The sequence below is a fragment of the Acanthochromis polyacanthus genome, chromosome 9, assembly GCF_021347895.1.
Source record: "Acanthochromis polyacanthus isolate Apoly-LR-REF ecotype Palm Island chromosome 9, KAUST_Apoly_ChrSc, whole genome shotgun sequence".
Taxonomy (NCBI): Eukaryota; Metazoa; Chordata; class Actinopteri; family Pomacentridae; genus Acanthochromis; species Acanthochromis polyacanthus.
In genome coordinates this window covers 11,062,214-11,082,773 of record NC_067121.1, presented here as the reverse complement: position 1 = coordinate 11,082,773, position 20,560 = coordinate 11,062,214, and the positions used below count along the sequence as shown (strand labels likewise).

At 41.0% G+C, this 20,560-nt stretch overlaps 1 protein-coding gene across 1 annotated transcript in view; it reads right to left on the bottom strand.

Moving 5' to 3' along the window:
- lig1 (ligase I, DNA, ATP-dependent) overlaps positions 1 to 20,560 on the bottom strand; it is a 90,222-nt gene that overhangs the window by 17,239 nt on the left and 52,423 nt on the right. Inside the window, 5 exon segments of the mRNA XM_051953303.1 lie at positions 4,234 to 4,287; positions 12,319 to 12,471; positions 14,923 to 15,005; positions 15,574 to 15,718; positions 20,276 to 20,347. Of these exon segments, the coding sequence (XP_051809263.1) occupies positions 4,234 to 4,287; positions 12,319 to 12,471; positions 14,923 to 15,005; positions 15,574 to 15,718; positions 20,276 to 20,347 (507 nt within the window).

The following is a 20,560-nucleotide window of genomic DNA, read 5'->3' as shown; positions in this document are numbered from 1 at the left end:
TCAGAGGCCGCCCTGCAGGGCGCCTTGGAGACAGCGGACTGGGAAATGTTCCAGTGCAGCTCTGGTGATGACGTCAGTGTGTTTACGGAGACAGTTATGGGATTTACTGGGAAACTAGTGGAGGACACGATTCCCAAAAGAACCATCAAGGAATTTCCCAACCAGAAGCCGTGGATGAACAAAGGCATCCGCGATGCTCCCAAGTCCCACACCACAGCCTACAACATGGGACTCGTCATCGGAGACATGGGACCTTGCCGGGCCGCTACGTACAGCGTCCGCAGAGCCATGAGGCCAAACAGAGGTACAGGGAGAAGCTGGAGTCACAGATGCAGCAGAGGAACATCAGGGGATTCTGGCAGGAACTAAGAATTAAAGGGCTGATGTCTCAGCAGGACCTGGAAAAGCTAGTCCATGCATTTATTTTGAGTCAGCTTGATTACTGTAACAGTATCTTTACAGGTCTACCTAAAAAAAAAAACACTCAAACAACTGCAGCAGATTCAAAACTGCTGCTCGAGTCCTCACTAAAACCAAGAAAAGAGATCATATCACTCCGGTTTTAAAGTCCTTACACTGGCTTCCTGTCACTCAGAGGGTAGATTTTAAAGTCCTGCTGCTGATCTACAAAGCTTTAAATAGTCTAGGACCAAAATACCACTCAGGTCATCTGGATCAGGTCTTCTAGTAGTTCCTAGAGTAAAAACCAAACACGGAGAAGCTGCATTCAGCTTCTATGCTCCAAATATATGGAACAAACTCCCATAAAACCGTAGATCAGCTGAAACTCTCAGCACATTTAAGTCCATTCTGAAGACGTACCTGTTCTCAGCTGCTTTTGATTAAAGTATTTTAAATCTTATTTTATGAGAGTTACTTTTAACAGTTATTTTAACTCTTATTTTATGACAGTTATTTTAAACAGCCCTTGTTTTCTGACTCTTGTTTTTGATCTTTTTATTGTTCTGCTTTTCTTTTAATAATTGCCCTTGTTTTCTGACTTCTGTTTTTGATCTTTTTACTGTTCTGACCTTTTTGTTTTTAATGATTTCATAAATGTTTTCTTTTGTTTTTCTTATAATAATTGTCATCTTCTGTCTTAATGTCTTTGTAAAGCACTTTGAATCGCCTCGTTGTTGAAATGTGCTATATAAATAAATTTGCCTTGCCTTGCCTAAGAACTGTGACGCAACACAGATTTACCTCACTGTAAAGCAACACCGATGCCCATGGTGAGTGCTGACATCTCTCTGGCCAACGAATTCAACAACTTTTATGTGCGCTTCAAGGCTCCCAGCGGAGAGGCGCGTATCCTGCCCGACTGTGACGGAGCATGACGTGAGGCTGATGCTTCAATTCGTGACAACCAAGAAGGCTACAGGACCTGATGGTATAACAGGCCGTGTCCTGAAAGCCTGTGCCAACCAGCTTGCACCAGTGTGACGGAAATATTCAACCTCTTGCTCTCCCAGTGCATCATCCCCAGGTGTTTTAAGCAGTCTGTCATTGTTCCGGTCCCCAAAAAAGCCAAGCCCAGCTGTCTGAACGACTACTGGCCCATTGCTCTTACCTCTGTGGTGATCAAATGTTTTGAAAGACTGATTCGACACTTCATCACTTCCCCCCTACCTGCCTCTCTGCATACCAGCCCAATAGATCCACAGAGGAGGCCATCAACCACCTGCTACATACAGCCCTGGCCCACCTGGACACTCGGAAGAGGAATTATGTGCGAATGCTGTTCGTGGACTTCAGTTCAGCATTCAACACCATAATCCCCTCCAGACTGGTCACTAAGCTGCAGGACCTCGGACTCACCTCCTCCCTGTGCAGGTGGGTATGCAGCTTTTTGACCAGCAGACCGTGAACATCGGTGAACCCCAGGGCTGTGTGCTGAGCCACTCATGACTGTTTGTCCGCATTAGGCTCTAACACTATCATTTTTGCTGATGACACAGCAGTGGTGGGTCTGATTTCCAACAACGATGAGGACTATTTGATGGAGATCTCTCACCTGGAGGACTGGTGCAGAGACAACAGCCTCCTCCTGAACGCCAACAAGACCAAGGAGCTACAAGGACTACATCAAGAAGCAGCAGAGAGCATACCACCCACTCAGGATCAGCGGGACAGAGGTGGAGAGAGTGGAGAGCTTCAAGTACCTGGGTGTTCACATCATGCAGGACCTGACATGGTCCTGTCACATCAACACCCTGGAAAAGAAAGCTCAACAGCGTCTCTACGTCCTCAGACACCTGAGGGACTTTAATCCCCCTCTCAAGGTGCTCAGGAAAGTTTCCACCTGTACCACTGAGAGTATTTTGGCTGGGAATATCACCAAATGGATGGGCAGCAGCACAGAGCAAGACTTCTTGGCCCTGAGTAGGGTGGTCTGCTCAGCTGAGTGCACCATCAGAAACACCCTCTCCAACCTGCAGGACATTTACAACTCTCCAGGTTAAAGGCTAGGAAGATTGCTAGTGAGCCCACCCACCCCAGCCACAGACTGTTCTCTCTGCTGCCTGAAGGCAAACAAAGAGAGGATGAGGAGAAGCTTTTATGTATATATGTGTATGTGTGTGTGTATATATATATATATATATATATATATATATATATATATACATACATACATACATTTCATGTATTTCCAGATTTCAGCAGTTACTGGAAAGCACAATGTTACTTTCATAAATAGATTTGGGGACAAAAACCACAAAAAATAATGCCCACCATGATTTCTCAGAGTCTACGTAAAGTGACACTTTTTGTGTTCTGTCTGATTAACATTCACGTACATCCAAAGATATTCAGTTTGCCATCCCAACATTAAGAAAGTCAGCAAATATTTTCCATTGGAGAGGCTGTTGCCAGTGAAATTTGTCACTTTTTTTGTTTCAGAAATTAATCAAACAATGAATCAATCATGATGATTTTTCTGTCATTCGACTAATTGGTTCATTGATCTATTGTTTGAGCTGTAGTGGTGTTAGATTTGTATTGGTCAAAATCCTCCCCTGGCATGGGAATAAAAATCAGAAAAAGGAGAAATTGGGGATCAGTGCGGGCCTCGTTAAAGCACACACCTCGCCACCCAGAGGAGTGTGAACAAAGCCAATCATCTCCTTGTCTAGAGTCCCTGAGGCCTGCAGCAGTGCTGCAACCAAAGCAACACGGCCACACCACTGGCTTCCCTTAATTCACCATCCATCACTTTCACTACAAAGCACTACAGTACAGGCTGTATTGGTCTGGGGGCAAAAAAAAAAAAAAGGTTACAGCACCTTCTCAATCACTGCTTCATTGTGGTGATTCTGCACTGTGCAGCAGTTTGTAACACTGACTTTAAGCCTTTAATCTTTATAACATTACTTAATACAAAAACAAAGCCCACCACGGCGCATAGCAGGTCTGTACAGTCAGAATTATTTAACAATTAGTGACTTTTCTAAACAGATTGCTGCATTTTAAAAGCCTCCGTTCCCAATATAAATTTAGCTGATAAAGTCAACAGAACACTCAAATGAATTCTGATTCTCCCAACAGCTATCATTTTCAGAGAGCAGTTGTCAATTTCTTCAAATGCTGCTGCTCTGGAACAAACCTCTTCAAATGTAAATTGAAAAAGCAATTCATTACAGAACGTCAGCGCACGCCCGCACAGTTCCTCTAAATGCTTTTTTCCCCCCACTGTGGAACAGAAGCAGTTAATAGTTTCTGCCCAATATTTCCTAAATAGAGAGAGACTAATTCACACATTTGCAAGCAAATATGGGTACTCTGAAGCCAAATTATTGATATTTTTGTAATTATTTTTAAGTGGTATATGACTATATTATGAACTAAGTGAACAAACCTGGAGGGTAAAATATTTTCTGTAATACCTCAAGCTTATTTTTATGATTTCTCTCCTTTGGGAAAGTAAACTTACCTTGAGGTGTTGATTACAGAATGAGTGTTATACTTGAGTTTATCTGCACACTGGATGTCTCATTTTGATATAAAAATCTGCATTTATATCAGAAAACATGGAATGAATGAAGAATCAAATGAATGCAAGGTTACTTATGGAAAGAAAAGTCTTCTGGAGAATTCATTCTGGTTCTTTTAACCTCAAAAATGAGTGGAAATGGAGTTAAAACTCGAGTTACCATTTTAAAAAATACAGGCATCAATGCGAGGAAACAAGTGTTGACTCGGAGTAAGTGCGACAGTCATGCGGTGCCACTTTACCTTTAAGAACTTGTAATGCTGCTCCAGATCTTCATCCTTGAAGCCTGTCCCGATCTGGAGAAGACGAAAGGAGATAAGAAAGACACACACACTCAGATATACACGAACACATATTCCCTCATGGTGAGACAGCAGACATTTGGCAGCGAGCAGCAGAACACAGAACAGCAAGCAAATCCCCCCCTACACCATGAGCGCCTTGTCTGCCTGCTTTGCCTGAAGCGTCGTGTCACCTCTCAAAAGACCTGAACCCGCTGAGACACCAGAATCACCTAACGGGCTGACACGCACAGAAAGGGGAAGGAAAAAAGGGCTTGTGTATCATGCAAATATTGCATTTTCCAGCTCACAGATGTATTCTGCAGGTGTCCGTGAGAAGCTTTACAGTAAAGGCAGCATTCAGAAAAGGTTTAGAGGGGTTTAATTCAGCTGTGGGGCCTTTATGCATTATCTATCAGTGCAGGCCAAGTCTTCTACCAAGCTGACTGTGGTGCGTGTTTTATAGGAGCAAGGAGCTAATATGAAACACCTATTTCACAACAAATACACATTTAAGCCAATTACAAGGCGTTTGTGTTGTGGAGTGATAATCAGACGCCTCCAGCAATTTAATGCCATCAATACAGGTGTTTGTGCGAGTGTTAACATTTACTAAGCGGAGCGTCTTCCTGGCATTAACATTTGTTGACACTGGTGGAAATACGGCATGAATGAGACCTTTTTAAAACACGGTAATTTGAGGAATTGAAACTCGCTTATCTACAAATCTTTTTTACATTTTACTTTAAAAGCTGTGGTAGACAGAAATGTGGAAAAGACAAACGACCAGTGGAGCACAGGCATATGCACAGTCTTCAGATGTTCACATTTGTCATCCAACTTTCACTGTAGGCTTTGTTGCTCTCAGCTGATCAGTGTCAAAAGACCTCTGATTGGCTAAAGTCTCCTGTCACAGTGTAGATCATTGGTTTTCCCCCAACAAGACTGAAAATACACCTGGAACCACCTCTTGTATGTCCCTTGCCTATATTTAATGTATTTATAGTCTTATTTATGTGAACAAAACAACACAAGAGAGATGTATTTGAAAGATATTAAGCATACATTGAATAATTTTGCATCATCTCAACATAGAACAACCATAAAACAAAGCAACTGGATTCTATTCAATTAGCTGCACATTAGGCATGGGCTGAATACTGGCAGCAGTGAGTGGGTGGTTGATTCGGAGATGCGTCCTTAGGTTAGAGGTGTTTCCATCTCTCGCAATCACCTTTTGATTGCAGAATGTACAAATTGCTTCATCAGTATTTACCGGCTCTCCTTTCTCGTTTGCCTGGAATCCGAAATACTCCCAAACTGCAGAAGTTGTGTTCTTTTTTGACACCAAGTCACTCCGTGCGGGATCTGCCATCTTCCCCCCTCTCTCCCCTCCGTGCTGTCACGTAACGACGTCACGTTCATAAACTTTATGGAAAGTCTCCAAAAGTAGGCTAAAACATAACTGTTTAAGTAAAACTGAAAATTCAACCACACATAAGTGCTACTGGACAGAGAATCAATTTTAGGCATTAAATGACTTTTATTTAATCCTTATGTTAACCTTTCATGCTCAGCTCCCGACCGTGGTCGGGAGGACAGTTGTCCAGGGCCAAAGTTACTGTTGTTACTTCAGGGTTAACCCCCTTCACTTCCTCAGCAGTCATAGAAGGCAAAGACACAGGAGCCCGGCATTATTGAAGAATACTGCAGCCTTTATTGTAAATTAACAGCGGCTGAACCATACAGTCGCACTAACCCAGCAGCTACACACCTCTTCTCTCTTTCACCCCGAACCAACTACTGCCGTCTTCCTCGCTCACGCTGCATTAAGGGTCGCTCGGACATCTCGCTCTCCCCCTCCCACACACACACACACACACACGCTGCTCTCTCTCCCTCTCTCATAACGGAGCCACACACTCTCATAACACTTATCTCCTGTATAAGAGCACTGCATTTTTTTCATGACGGTATTGGAACTGATACCGCTGCTATTTTTAAACACCAGCGGCACACGGTATTACCGTGAAACCGCCCAAGCCTACTGCACATAGTACTGTACCTTTAAAATGTCAAATCAAATTAGAATGGTTCTTTGGTACAGTAACACTGCATGTTGGTAGATAAAAGTCTTAATTTGCAAACCATAGTTTTGCATTAATGCAAAGAATGACAATGACTTGATACATACAAAATGTTTTTATCAGAAAATATCTGCAAACCCCTTCATCTGAGAATCATTTGTCTGGATTTCCTAAGCCGAGAAATGGAGGTGCAGGAGTCTAGTTTACACTCAGACTACTTGATTACAAAAAAATACTGCCTACACCAGCTTTACCCATTTATAACTACGAGAATGCAAACACAAGGAGGTGAGATGCACGTCCATCAAAATTAAACATGTTGCTCACTCACCATAGACTGCATATCAAAAGTTAGCTGTGACCACCTGGTTTTGGGACTACCATTTTGAAACATCAAAGACAGAATTTATTTGTCAATATCTAAGTCTTTAACATATTGAAAGAATATGTGATGAGCGAGAACCTATGTGACACAAGTGCTTACTAATTATAAGGTTGACAGGCTCTAAAGCTCACCCTGCTTTATCATCTTTTCCACTTTAAATGGGACCATAATTCATAATATGCAGATAATGCTTTATTGAAGGAGAGGTGAAACTTGGAATTGCACTGCGAATTCATTGGTAAAACGTTTACTCAAGTAACAAATCAAATGAGATGTTTCTCTTAGACTCCTAAACAATCAGATGTGTTTTTGCAACTAGAAGAGTCGCCCCTGCCAGATGCTTTAAAGAATGCAGGTTTAAGGCAAGTTTAGAGGCATGTCCATATTCTAAATACAGTCCATGAAATATTCAGTGAAGCTATAATGTATGAAAGTGTACTTCCATCCCTGAGCCTGGATCTGCTGGAGGTTTCCTCGTGTAAAAGGGGAGTTTCTTTCTTCCCACTGCTGCCAAAGAGCTGCTCAAAGGAAATCTTTGGATTTGTTGGGTTTCTCTAGATAATATAATAGTGTAAAGACCACCACCTTACTGTGCTAGATGGATTTTGTGAAAGGAAGCTCAATGAATTAAACTGGATGTAATTACATTGGATATTTGTCTTGTAGATCCAGTAATTCACACAAAAATGATGAAGAGAAGCCAAAACTGCCTGAGAGTTATGCAGTGTGTGTGAAGTAAACATTTGAATCTTATCATTGCATCTGTGTTTACTGTTGTCTTAACACATACAGCTCCGTTTCAATACAGAAATATAGGTAAATTCAATGCCAGCTTTCCTCACATGACAGCTGTACATGCCCTCATCTCTTTCTCCTTCTGCATGTCTGTTTCCTAACTGTGAATGGTATTCTCGAGTTCTCATCTTATGCGTTTGCACCTGCCCTCCTTCCGTTTCTTCATTTCTTCATGGTGGAGAGAAGGTTGCCTGGCTCAAGTCCTATTCATTTGTCAGCACTCACTTTAGGCCTCTTTTTGTTGAATAGACTTCTTGATTTTTCCTTTGATACGAACCACTCAAGTGAGCCTGTTGCTCTGAGTCATTCCTGCCTGCCACAATATCAACCTACAGACCATCCACCAAGACAGCAAACTGTGAAGACACTTCTAAAGGTATTTTACAGGGCTCCTTGAAAATGAACTCAAATATCAAGCATTTAACGAGATGTGCGCTGACATAGCAGCCAATACTTTTGCTAGGAAAAACCTAGCAACAAAAAAAACAAACCGATGATGTATGTGTTAAACTGTCAAACTGTCAAACAAAAAAGGGTGTCAGCATTTATTTGAAATGATGAGACTTATACTTTCAAAAACAGTGCGTCAGTACCAATAATCCCCAAATACAAAAAGAATGAGTCCCAAACAAACTGAATAAAACAAGGTTGCTATGGCTATGATCTGCAGTAACTGTCTTTTCTGTGTCTTTTAGTGTCCTTCTTATTCTCTGAATGGAGGGTTTGCGAATTGTGTGGACATCCAGCATCCCGCTCATGGATCTGCTGGGGACTCTCGCTCAAGGACACTTCAGCAGGACGTATAGCCAAGATTACATTTGGGAGATGGAAATGTGGGTTAAATTCTGTTTTCAGCTACAGTCAAGCATCTCAAACTGACAGTTCCTGAAGTCTAGCATGTCAAGGACAACAAGATCTCTCTTGCTCTTTTTTTAAATTTTTTTATTATAGATTTCAGCCTTTGTTTTATAGCTGACATTGAAGAGTGAAAGCAGGATGAAATGTGGCACACAAAGTAGAATCTGCAGTCATATAGCACATACCCTCAACGGCTGAGCTGCCAATGTGCTCCACAGAAAAAACTAGCTGTGACAGAAGAAGTGTATTTTTCAGTCATCATAGAATATATATGCTCCAATTGTAATCAATGCCACTGTCTATACAGGGCATTTAGCTGCATTGTAAGCTCATAAACACAATCAAAAGCCTATTTTTAAATCTTTTTTCTAGTCTACAGTCTACAGTCTACAGCTGCTGCATAAGTGTGACTGATGACCTTCAGTCATCAGTCACACTTATGCAATCAAGTTGATCTTAAACTGAAATTATACACTTATTGTAGTGGCCTCCAAAATAAATCAGCACAGGAAAACGGCCCTTCTTGCACCAGAGCTGTGTTTCAGTCGACTAAAAATGCTTCCATTTAGTTATGAAGGCATTTGTCCAGACGACTTTGGAGACATATTTTGCAATAAAGACAAAACAGGAAAAAAAATCAAGTTCTGTACTATTTGTAGATTTAAAAAGGACATGAAAATGAATGACATTTCCTGTCAAATCCACGCAGTTTCAAGTATGAAGAATGTAGCCAACCCACTGGTACAAAGTATGTTAAGTGCAGGAGCATCAGTCAGTCAGTCAGTCAGTCAGTCAGTCAGTCAGTCAGTCAGTGTGCGATTTAATCATGTAATGAACTGATTTTGGCTCTGGCTTTTGAAGACTGTGTCCCACTGTATTTTTTTAAATATTAGTGGAAGTTGCAATGCTTGTGGGGGAGGTAAAGCACCGGCACAACTTTAAAAAAGCACAAAGTGTAACTGCCAAGTTGCTCACATTAAACTGAGATAAAACAAAATGAAAGCCAACACATCTCAGAGTTGAATTCATCTTTATGTGACCAAAAATCTGAGATGAAAGTGTGAATAAAAACCTGGTGTGAGTGGATGCACCAGGTGGCACTGAGAGGATGGTTGTGACCAAATGCTGTGCAGCATTTGGTCACAACTGTTTGGAGTTTGGAGTTTTTGGAGCTGAGACCTGAGAGTTTCAAATATGCTGACGGCATAAAATAAAACTCTCCTGTTGCTAAAATATTTAAAACTGAAGGACTTTCCAACACTAGAGCTAACAACACTGCAAACAGAGAACAGGATTACAATGAAAAATCAATGATAAAGGATAAGTGCTATTTAACATTTATCACAGCAAGTAGTGTCCTCTGTCATGTAATTTCAGCTGGTCTAACCTCACTTATCCAGGACAGTCATGTCATGTGTGGAAACATTAATGTTTACTATTTTTTCTACACAGCATGCCATCTCAAGAAACTTTACATATTAGGGTGGGGACCTTCCAAAATGTGTACAGACAAACCAAGGAAATCCAATCCATTCTCTGAGCAAAACTTGACAACAGTGGGGAGAATTTTTTTTTTTTTCCAGACAGGCGAAATGTTCAGCAGAAGCAGACTCGGGGAGGACAGACAGCAATCTGCAAAAACTGTCCAATCAGTTTATCGATGTCAGATAGGGATGTTTTGAGTTTGATTCATGTAAATTTTGGCACATAACTGTGCCTGAGGCTTTCTGTTCATGTAGAAACATGGCAAAATGACAGCCATCAGACATTTCTCTGGGATGGAGGATCACTGTTTTAATGAAACCCAACATGAATCATCACTCACTGGCCAGCCTGAGATCAATAAGCCCCAGAAGTCTCTGTCATGGTGCACCTTTACTAGCTAAACTCCCATAATGCTCTCAGCTTGTGCCTGCCTCCTCTGGTTGTTACAATACCAACCAGGCACTACAGCTAATCTACAATACCTGAAGTGGGTGTTATCTGATATCAGCCCATATTTAATATTGCATCACTCTGATCAGATCGGAAGCCAAAAATACTTGATTGGGACATCTCTAGTGACATAAATGTTGTCAAATAGATGCCTGTTTTAACAGCTTAAAGAATAAAAACCTCGGGGTAAATTTAGAAATGATGTCCTCCACCGTTAGCAGCACATGTAGCAGAGTATGCAGGAGATGGTGGTGCAGAGTCAAGCAGTGTCACCATCTTAAGTTGCTAAATGCTAGATGAAATATATTCCTGAAATTTAAAAAAATAATCTCCTTATGGTCCTTGTTCTGTATAGCCTGAACATGCTGTCGGTACATGTATATGTACACAATCGTTGAAAAGTTTGCCGTCACTTAGTAATGTCCTTGTTTTTGAAAGAAAAGCTGTGTTTTTTTTTCGAAGGAACGAGCCGAGCCAGGGGTATATCAGAATATTCGGATCTCAAAATAAATATTTGGATACCACCGTAACGACTGAATATTCGGATATTCGGTTCCAGCCCTAGTATGTACACTGTTTATATATATAAAGAATATGGGTCGATATATCAATATCAGACTTTATTCACTTTAAAAATAAGTATTGGATCCAAAATTGCAGCATCAGTCGAGCTGTAGATTATATTCACAGAACTTAAAGCTTGAATGGGAGAAAACCCTCGGCAGTGCCTGAAAAGTTAACATGGTTATCTAATGGGCACTTTAACCTCAGACGGCTCCAGTGGAGCAGCTCAGTGGCCAAAAGCAGAACGCTGTGGTTGTACCAATGAGCTCCCAGGTGTGAAAGTGTGTAAGCATGTGAAAGCGAAGCAGGGGGTTTCTGGAGAAAGTGTGTGTCTGTACTCGCTGCTCACTAAATCCCCTTTTTCATGGATAAAGACATAAAAGTTAGAGACGGGGGGAAAAAATGGAGATGGAAGGTTTTCGCAGGACAGAGAAGAGACAGAATTTATGCTCTGTGGCGAAGTCGTACTGCGACTCGCTCTCATCTCAAATGCACACAAACACACACTCAAGTGGTCACGCATGCTCCCAATACACGCTTAACACTTTTCCTAAGATGCAACCAGTCACGCTGACACACTTGTAAAGATTTCCCTCCAACTCAGATTTGAGGGGAAAAAGAGATGCACACACAAACAGAACTACAGCACAAACATAAAATACAACAAACATGACTGAAACGCACACACACACTACAGACAAAAACAAAAAGCCTTCATATTCAATTAACGCTCTTGAGCACCTTCACACAAAACCCTGGAATATATATTGTGTTACACAGAAGAAAAGCAAACAAGTCTGCATGCAAAGCCCTCAGGGTGTAATAACACGTAAATATGCCCTCTTTGAGCTGAAAATTGGCTACACTGTGAACAAATATTTTATCAGTCTTTCCTCCTACACATTATATGTTAATATACATCAAATGCCACGGGGCCAAATTAAATTACATAGATTAACACTTTGAACTGTTGGTTTTGACTGCTGCCTGGAAATGCTGCCACACTTTTCCAGATCAGAAATGTTAAATTAGTTTCTCCTGGGATGTTTGGTTGGACGCCTAAACTTTGCAGCCTGCAGGAAAGCAAGGTGAACTAAAGGTGGTGGAAATTTAAAATGTTTTGATGTCCACAATTCCTCTCCATGTCAGTTTGGGAGCAAATAACACAAGCATCAAGCTTTAGGCTCACTTTTACAGTCAGGAAATTACAGATTGAGGACATCCAGCCATTTGTATCTGCAGTATATTGGACAAGAGGTTACTTTTGAAAAAATGAATGATTTCTACAATCTGATCCTTGAAATAAGCAAAGAAATAGTCAACTTGGAAAACTAATTTGCACATTTTATGCTTTAAGACGAAAAAATTAAGGTCTTTTTGACTGCATTATTGCACCCTTTATGAAATACACACTGAGCATACCTTGCAGACGGATTGAAACTCCTCATTTTCTTCGTCGTAGCAGGCCAGCAGGAAGCCCCCGTAGGTGCCCGTCCTTTTTCCTTTCCCCAGATAAGCACCGATCACACACAAGTCCACCGTATCGCCCACCCCCTCCAGGTAGTCCTTCTTCAGCTGGGGAAGGGGGTGGACAACAGCAAGCGAGAGAGACAGTTATAAATATTACATGAATAGAGTTGTATCATGGTCCAATACAGCAGAATAAAAATACTGGTATGTTATACTGGAGCAGTATGCATCTCAATACAAACAGATCAGTTGTAATTCTAGAAACTGCAGCTGCCTTTGCATAAATCAAATGCCAGAGGGAACAATTAGCACCCAGTCAAAGGTTTCAACTGCAGCCTAAAAATTCTGATGAGCTTATGGTTTTAAAATGTTCCTCCAGAAATATGGCATCAGATTGGGTGAACACGGTTAAATGAACGTGTCTTCTTGTAACAGATTTCTTCATCACTGTAATGACATGTTTACATGTTGCGCATTCAAAAGATTCAATTGTTTATATTTTGCACTAAGACCCCCTCCAGTGAAATACTATTTTTTACCTCGTTAGCAAAAGCATATGGTGCCTTTTGTATGCTGGGAGACACATCATGGGTGAAATAAGCAATCAACGTCACAGCGCAGCATTTCCATACTGAAACTGCAATGTAGTCAAAATCACAGATTCAGATTTCCAGGGTTTCAAATGTAAGGAATTGATCCTGTCAGCTAGCATTTTGGGGCTTTCTGTATCATTAGTGGCAACGCTGTTACATTTAAGTCACTTTACGGTACAGCTGAGGATGACTTTGGTGAAAAAAAAAAACTTAGAGGGGCTTTGATTTATATTCATTGACTGTGTCATTACTGTCTTTGACTACTGCTGTTTTTAATCATCAGTCCTATGCTGTAAGTTGAAGGTTTGACCAAAAAGTGAAAGATGGAAAATCAATTGCTAATTTCAAGTGTACTGTTTTCCAAACCACAGTATTGGCTTCCAACGTGCGAAATTTAAAAGATTTCCGTGACTACATTAGACATTTTTAAGGAATTTTCAATTATGTAACTCCCGTTTTAGCTTACTTTGTTCTCTTAAACAGGTACGACCGAATCACTCAATATTACAAGTGTCAAGTAGCGTTAGAGCCAATTCATGCTGTCTGTGTCCAAGTGTGCAGACCAATGTGGACTTAAAATGGGTCTATTAATAACACAATAGATCTACAACGGGATATAGCGCAGGATTTCTGGAGAATTTAGAATTTCCCGTTGCATTTGGACTGCGGAGTTGCTTTTAATTGTACATGCTTTCCATCTTTTCATGATGAACTATAAAAGGTGTGGATGACCAAGAATCTCCTTGTACAGTCTGCTCTAACCAAGCATTTATTTCTGTATTTGTTTTATACTCCTTGATTGTATTTGGCCCCAAACATAAAAGGTCAAAGATCAGTGCTCACCTCGACTCCATGTCACTAGTTACAAATCAAGCCAGAAACCTCAGACCTGAATTTTACCAACCACTTGAATACTGTTACTAAATTTGCCTATTACCATATGAAGAGCATTGTTAGAATCAAGGTTTTCCTTTTCATGCATTTATTTTCAGTTAAACTCCTTCGGTTAGATTATTGTAATAGTGTCGTTACAGGTCTTAACAACAAATAAATCAAGCAGCTGCAGCTGATCCAGAATTCTGCTGCCAGAGTCTGAACTAACACCAAACTGGACTATATTACACTGGTCCTCAAATCACTACACTGGCTTCCTGTTAGTCAAAGGATAGACTTCAAAATCTTACTCCTGGTCTACAAAGCACTGAATGGTCTTGGACCAGAATACATCATGGATTTATTAGCTCCATATGAAGCATCCAGAGCCCTCAGATCATCAGGGACAGGTTTACTGTGCTCCCAGAACCAGAACCAAAAATAATGAAGCAGCATTCAGCTATTATGCTCCTCACCTATGGAATAAACTTCCTGAACACCTGAGGTCTCATCAAACTGTCGGCTCTTTAAAATCGGGCCTGAAAACCACATTATTTACTGCAGTTTTCCCTTAGATCCTCAATCTATTTTCTTGTCTTTTAATGCACTTTTAGGATCTTAATGTCTACTTTTATGTTTTATTTCTACGATTTCAATGTATATTTACCTTTAAATGTTTTTTTCTGATTGTATATCTTTGCCATTGTAAAGCACCCTGAATTGCGCTGTGTAAGAACTGTGCTATACAAATAAACTTTCTTTGCTGTACACATGAGCACTCCCAGGGGGTCCAAATTTCAGGCAGCGTGTGTGATGAATTTGTTTGCTTGAACTTTAATAAACTGGGAAGAGTTTTTTGAGGTTTCATCAACAACCAGAGAGGGAATTGAAAAGAATAACAGCTAAATGGTGCAACAGTTTTATAAACAGTAAATAAAAATCGTTAAATTGTGTTTACACTTACTTTATACTTGTATGTGCTCGTGAAGTAACAGAAGAAGATTGAGTGCCTGAGGTGTCTTTCATGAAGTATATGTGAATCACTACTACGCCACAATGCTGACCTCCACTGCCACACATACACACAAACCTTGAGCCAATTATGAGAACGTTTTGCAATTTCGTAGGTGGCATCCTTCTCCAGAGTCTTGACCATCAGGCCCTCGCAGGAGTCTGTACACACATACACACACAAACACATTAATACACCAAAACACGATTCTGGCTGTGCAGAAAGGAAATGAAGAGATTATCTTTCAGATACATGTAAGGTCTTTGTTTCACACAAAAGGGAGACAGTGGACAAGGACATAGTCGTATAACTCATATACACACAGGAAACACAATTCTATGTTCTCTCTCATAAACAGAGTGAGACAGACACGAGAAAATTCAATTACACAACTCATAGGTTCCCTCTCCGTCGCACTCGCACCAACACACTGCAACACAATCGACATGCAGGCCAAACAAAGAGACGGCACACAGAGAGACAAGTACTACACACAAGACTCTCACAATTTATACATGAAGGCAGCAGGCAAAGGCACAAACCAAATGAAACTCTCACGCAGCCCACCCACACACAAAAAGGTTCAAGACGCACAGGGACAGCAGGCGAGGAAACAAGTGCAGCTATTACACACATACACACACACACAAAAAAGTTCAAGACACAAAGAGACAGCAGGAGAGAAAACAAGTGAGAAAGTGTGTCTGCGTCGCACACACAAACACACACCTCGGACCGACTGCTCCAGGAACTCGGCGATGGTGTCGGTGTTGTCAGAGTCGATGGATCGGGCGAACACGAACTCTCCCTCTACCTCTGAGAAGCTTTCTTTCAGCAGAGCCCGACGTCGGCACAACGGCTGTCGCACCAGAGACTGAGCACACACACAAACAGAAACACACACATCATTACAAACGGCAAAACTGTATCATTACAACCATTTCCTCTTCATAGCTTGGAGCCTTGCAATGACAAGGATGAAATGCCATCTCTGCCGTCTACCCCCACACACACAAACACACAGTCACAGAGTATACTCACAGATACACAGTCACGAAAGCTTTAGGCGCACGTACAAACACCCACACGCTCACGTGCACGGACACACAAACGGCCTCAAATCTGCAGAACACATTACGTCTTAAGTTGCACACAATCCGTATGAGCACGTTTCTTCCCACCTACTGTAGTTCTGGAGGCTTTTTGAGTATATGTATCGGGAAAAAAGGAGCAAAATTATCCTAAATACCACAAGTCTGTCAACATTTGGGCCAAGTAGAAAGGCACTGATAAAAGTACAACACAGTAAAGGTCAAGAGATGCTATTTAATTAATGACGACACTGCAACACACAGTTGCAGCACCGACATATTGCTGCAATTTCTGGTCTACCAGAGAGACCGAAAAGAACAAAACGCAATTTCTCTTCCTTTCTGCTTCTGACAAACATGGCCGACCATGTTTGTGCGTGGGAAGCTAGTGGGGGATCATGTCTTTGTTTGAGCAATATTACAGAAATCCTGAAGTTAGGAGTACAAACTCCCCCAGAGCAACTCACCAGCTGAGGCAGAGTTTGACGAGAACTCAATTTTGTGAGCCTTTTCACATTATTCAGTCCCTCGACTCTTCTATGTCAACTTTATATCCTTACATGACTCAAAATGTCAACCGAGTTTTTTTTTCCCCCCAACGTGGTGTTGGGGGGAAAAAAAAACTGACATTTCGATATTTTGTTTTTCTGTGACATATATTGCGAAATAAAACAATGCAGGAATTTTACCCAGATGACTTGAATGAATCTATTATGAAAGAATTAATCATTCTAGAAGGACTGGATGGGTTCTGTAGGCAGGTGCATCTGCAGAGAAAGTAAGAAAAATATTCAAAAAGCCAGAAAAAAGACATTTTACAATAAAGACGTTTTTGAGTTCAAGTCATTTGGGACCTTTCTCATATGGTGCAACAATAGCAAAGGCATCTGAAATAGTTTTTTTTTTTTTGCTTTGGTTGGCATTCAGATCTAGCTTTGCACTACTCATACGGAGCTTTGTAGCACTGATAATACTGTTGCCTGACATACTGGCGACAGTTTCCAACAGAAACAGAATGTGTTTGGACAGTATTCAGGGCTCCAGACTAACTTTTTTTCCTCGGAGCACAGTGGCCCCTAACTTAAAATTTTCGGAGCGCAAGCAGAAAATTTAGGGGCGCACACCAAAATTGACTTGCAACGTAAATATTCACATTTCCTCTCATTTTAACTGTATTACTGATAAATACTTGCACAGTAAATGCAGAAACTATGTTTTCAATTCACATTTCACTGTGCAGCACTTGACAAAACATAAGAAGAAAAGCACTCAGAGAGCAGTACTCCACCAAGGCTGCTAAGTTGATGTATAATTTCCGATGGATGAAATCTGTAATAAAAATGACCTTGTGCTGAGCACAGGCATGTGTTATGCATGTGCACATTATGTATTTATACCGAATCACTGATCTGTTGATCAGTTCATCAATTTTGGCAAGCCTTTGTCTTGCTGGTGTTAAAATAACGGTTTCCTCCAGGCTTTTATTTTGAAGATGTATTTTTAATGCTACAGGCTTTTATTTTGTGACCAATTCAGCGGCACAGGAAGTGTTTCTCTAAGACGAGGTTTCTTGACATGACAAGACGTTGCAGAAAAGTCCGAAAATTTGCGTAAAGATGAAAGAAAACAGTTCCACGCTGTTGCTGTCTAGCAAAGGATGTGTCTAAACATAGAAACAGCTGGAATGAGAACAAGAAAGGAGTGAAGGACAGAAAGGTGAATTTGTGTTTAAAATAAGGCTGAACGTAAATAAAGGCCTTGTGAAACATCAGGAGCTTCACTGTCATTCGCCCCCCGCTCTCACTCTCGCTCGTCGCCGCCTTCTTTGGTGTTCGTCTCCTTTCTTCTTCTTTTGGAGTTAATGTCGGTTAAACCAGCTCATTTGCGCATGACTGTCTACTGGGCTGAAGTGTGGAGCAGAAGTTTGTCAGCAACAAAAAATATTTAATAGTAATTAAAAAAAAAAAAAAAGAATCGGCAAATTTACTGGTCGCACATGCGCGAGTAGATGAAAAATTCACTTGCGCTTGCAAAATGCGACCATTTAGTCGCAGTCTGGAGCCCTGGTATTATAATTTGCCTAGACAGCTGACTTGGGCTGCATGATTATGGCAAGTATTTTAAGAAGTATTGAGATCATGATTATTTAACACATATTCAATGATTTTAGAGATACATTTTAATTGCACAGTCGCATTTACAGAAATTGAGCACTGCTTTAACTTCCATGTTGTGCTACTTTCCTACTAAAATACAATCTCTGCTTCAATAACAAGTTCTTAGGCACCCAGACAACCCAGCTGGCTGAGCGAACGACCCACAAACAGAAGCTATAATTCCCAGCATAGTGGCCTGGGTTCGATTCCAGCTCATGGCCCTTTGCTGCAGGCCTTCGCCCGATTCTTCTCCCTACTTTCCAGTCTGCTTCTACTGACCTATCCAATAACATCAGCACAAGGCCCTACAAAATAACTTTAAAAAACGATATTTATATGTCAAATTCTTCACTGGAATTCAGTGCATCTCTAGCTACAAATGTAACTAAAATTGTACCCAAACCTTCACATTTGCTGAACATCTACTTACTGATAGACACAACAAGGTATCAATGTTCCCTACATGCCTCACATGCAGGCTACAACAGACACTAGCTAGTCGGGTGTGCACAGAGAAGCCTCTAGTCTCCACTCAGTTACTGCAGATGGGTGTGCAATCAAAAATAGCTTGAAAAGAGTGGATAAGGTATTGTACTATTAGACTTAATTCACATGATTGTATTTACATGGACTGTTTTCCAGGAGCAGAGTATTTTTGATTAACATCACTTTCAATGTTCATGTAATTAAAAGCAAAAATCTTTATCGCCATTATTATTTATTAATTGTGCAGCCCTATAACTGATGTTACATTTGTTTTTGCAGCAAAATTTTCATTTTCAGTGTTACACACCTGTTCCGTGTTCATTTGTTGTGCACATATGAGGCCTGCATGTCAATGCATGTCAAACCTAAAGCAGGAAACAACTCAGTTTATCCTAGAACCTTTAAACCTTTGTTTACTGGAGTAAACAATGTTCTACCAGATTTGTCTTGTAGATTATCCAGGGCAAATGAGATTGTTCAAGTTGTAGCATGTTGTGTTTGAGCAATGTGATTGTTGTCCGTGCCAACATCGCCATGTCAACGTTTGTGACAATCCTGGGAGTCAATGTGATATAATTGCTGCTTTTCTGGAGAGTTCATGCACGTTTGGGAAATAGAAGCATGGCAAGTTCTGACACACTGACAAGCATTAAGGAAGCCTCAATGTGTGGTCTTGCATTAAAGGCATTGGACACATGTCATGCATTCGTGGTGATGCTGTTTTTAAAAGCCGTCTCCACACAGTCACTAAATGTCATTTATTTATTTTCCTCACATTTTGCCTAAAAACTGTCCAATGTGTAGATATCTGGTCCAAAACATGTGAAAACAGCCTTATAAAAGCAGCACCTGCAGTGTATGTATCTTCTCAGGTCATTAGATTTAAAAAAAACAGCAGCAAGGACATGACCTTGGTATCCGCTGTGGTAGCTACAGCCCGACTAGCAGCTTCTGCTGGTTGGTCCGGCATTAGCTGGGAGGCATCTGGTGGGAATAGCATGAACAGCCTTTCCCAAAACAACAACAGAGTTAGCAGTGACAAAGAGGGCAGGTTGCAGGGAACTACACACTGCAAATTTAAAGAGAAGAGTGATAATCAGAAACAAATAAAGGGCAAGCAGCCAAACAAAAAGATGAAGCCTGTGCATAAAGAGAAAAATTAATTCATACCATTTACATAAATGCCCTATTAGGTGGGAAGCAGCAATGAAATGGCACAACTTAGGAGTCACTAGTGCTCTTTTAATTATGTAATTTTGTTTCCGTCCACTTGGGACGACTCACATTGCACTGGCTGACGGAAACGCTCACTAATTAGCACTTCTTTTCAAACAGACTTTTGTGAAATTTCCTTTAAAAAACTGAGCTTTATTTGGATAGAAACGTACACTCTTAGTCTCACACTCAGTAAGTTAGCACTCAAACACAGAGACTCAAAAAGGCACCGATTCACTCTCAGACAGACGCACACACTCAGACACACTCCGCTGGAATTACAATGAGCGTTACAATCATTATCTAGTTACGGCCTCCAGTAGCACCATCATTGTCATTCAGGGACGATGCTGGCATCTCGGCGGAGCAGCGAGCACACGGGTATGTGCGCAAACAATAAACACGCGCACAAGCCAGTGTTTAAAATGACAGGAACACTTTGAGAGAACTCTTTGTAATATTTTCATCATCACAAGGCCTTACCTCGCCGTTGAGATAGAGGAGGTCAAAGGCGTACACACACACTTGGACTTTGATCTCCGAGGCATCCACGTCCTGCAGGGAAGCATCAACACACACGTACAAAACACATTTTAACATATCTCCCTTGACAAAAATATGCAAATACACGCGTGTTATTCACAAATCGCTACATCCAACCTTGGGACTTGTTACAAAGAGCTCTTTCATTTCCCCCCCCCGTTCATCTTGAAAGTTAACCACCCAGCCTTCCTATCTTGCCTCTACCTTTCAACAGCACCGCACCTC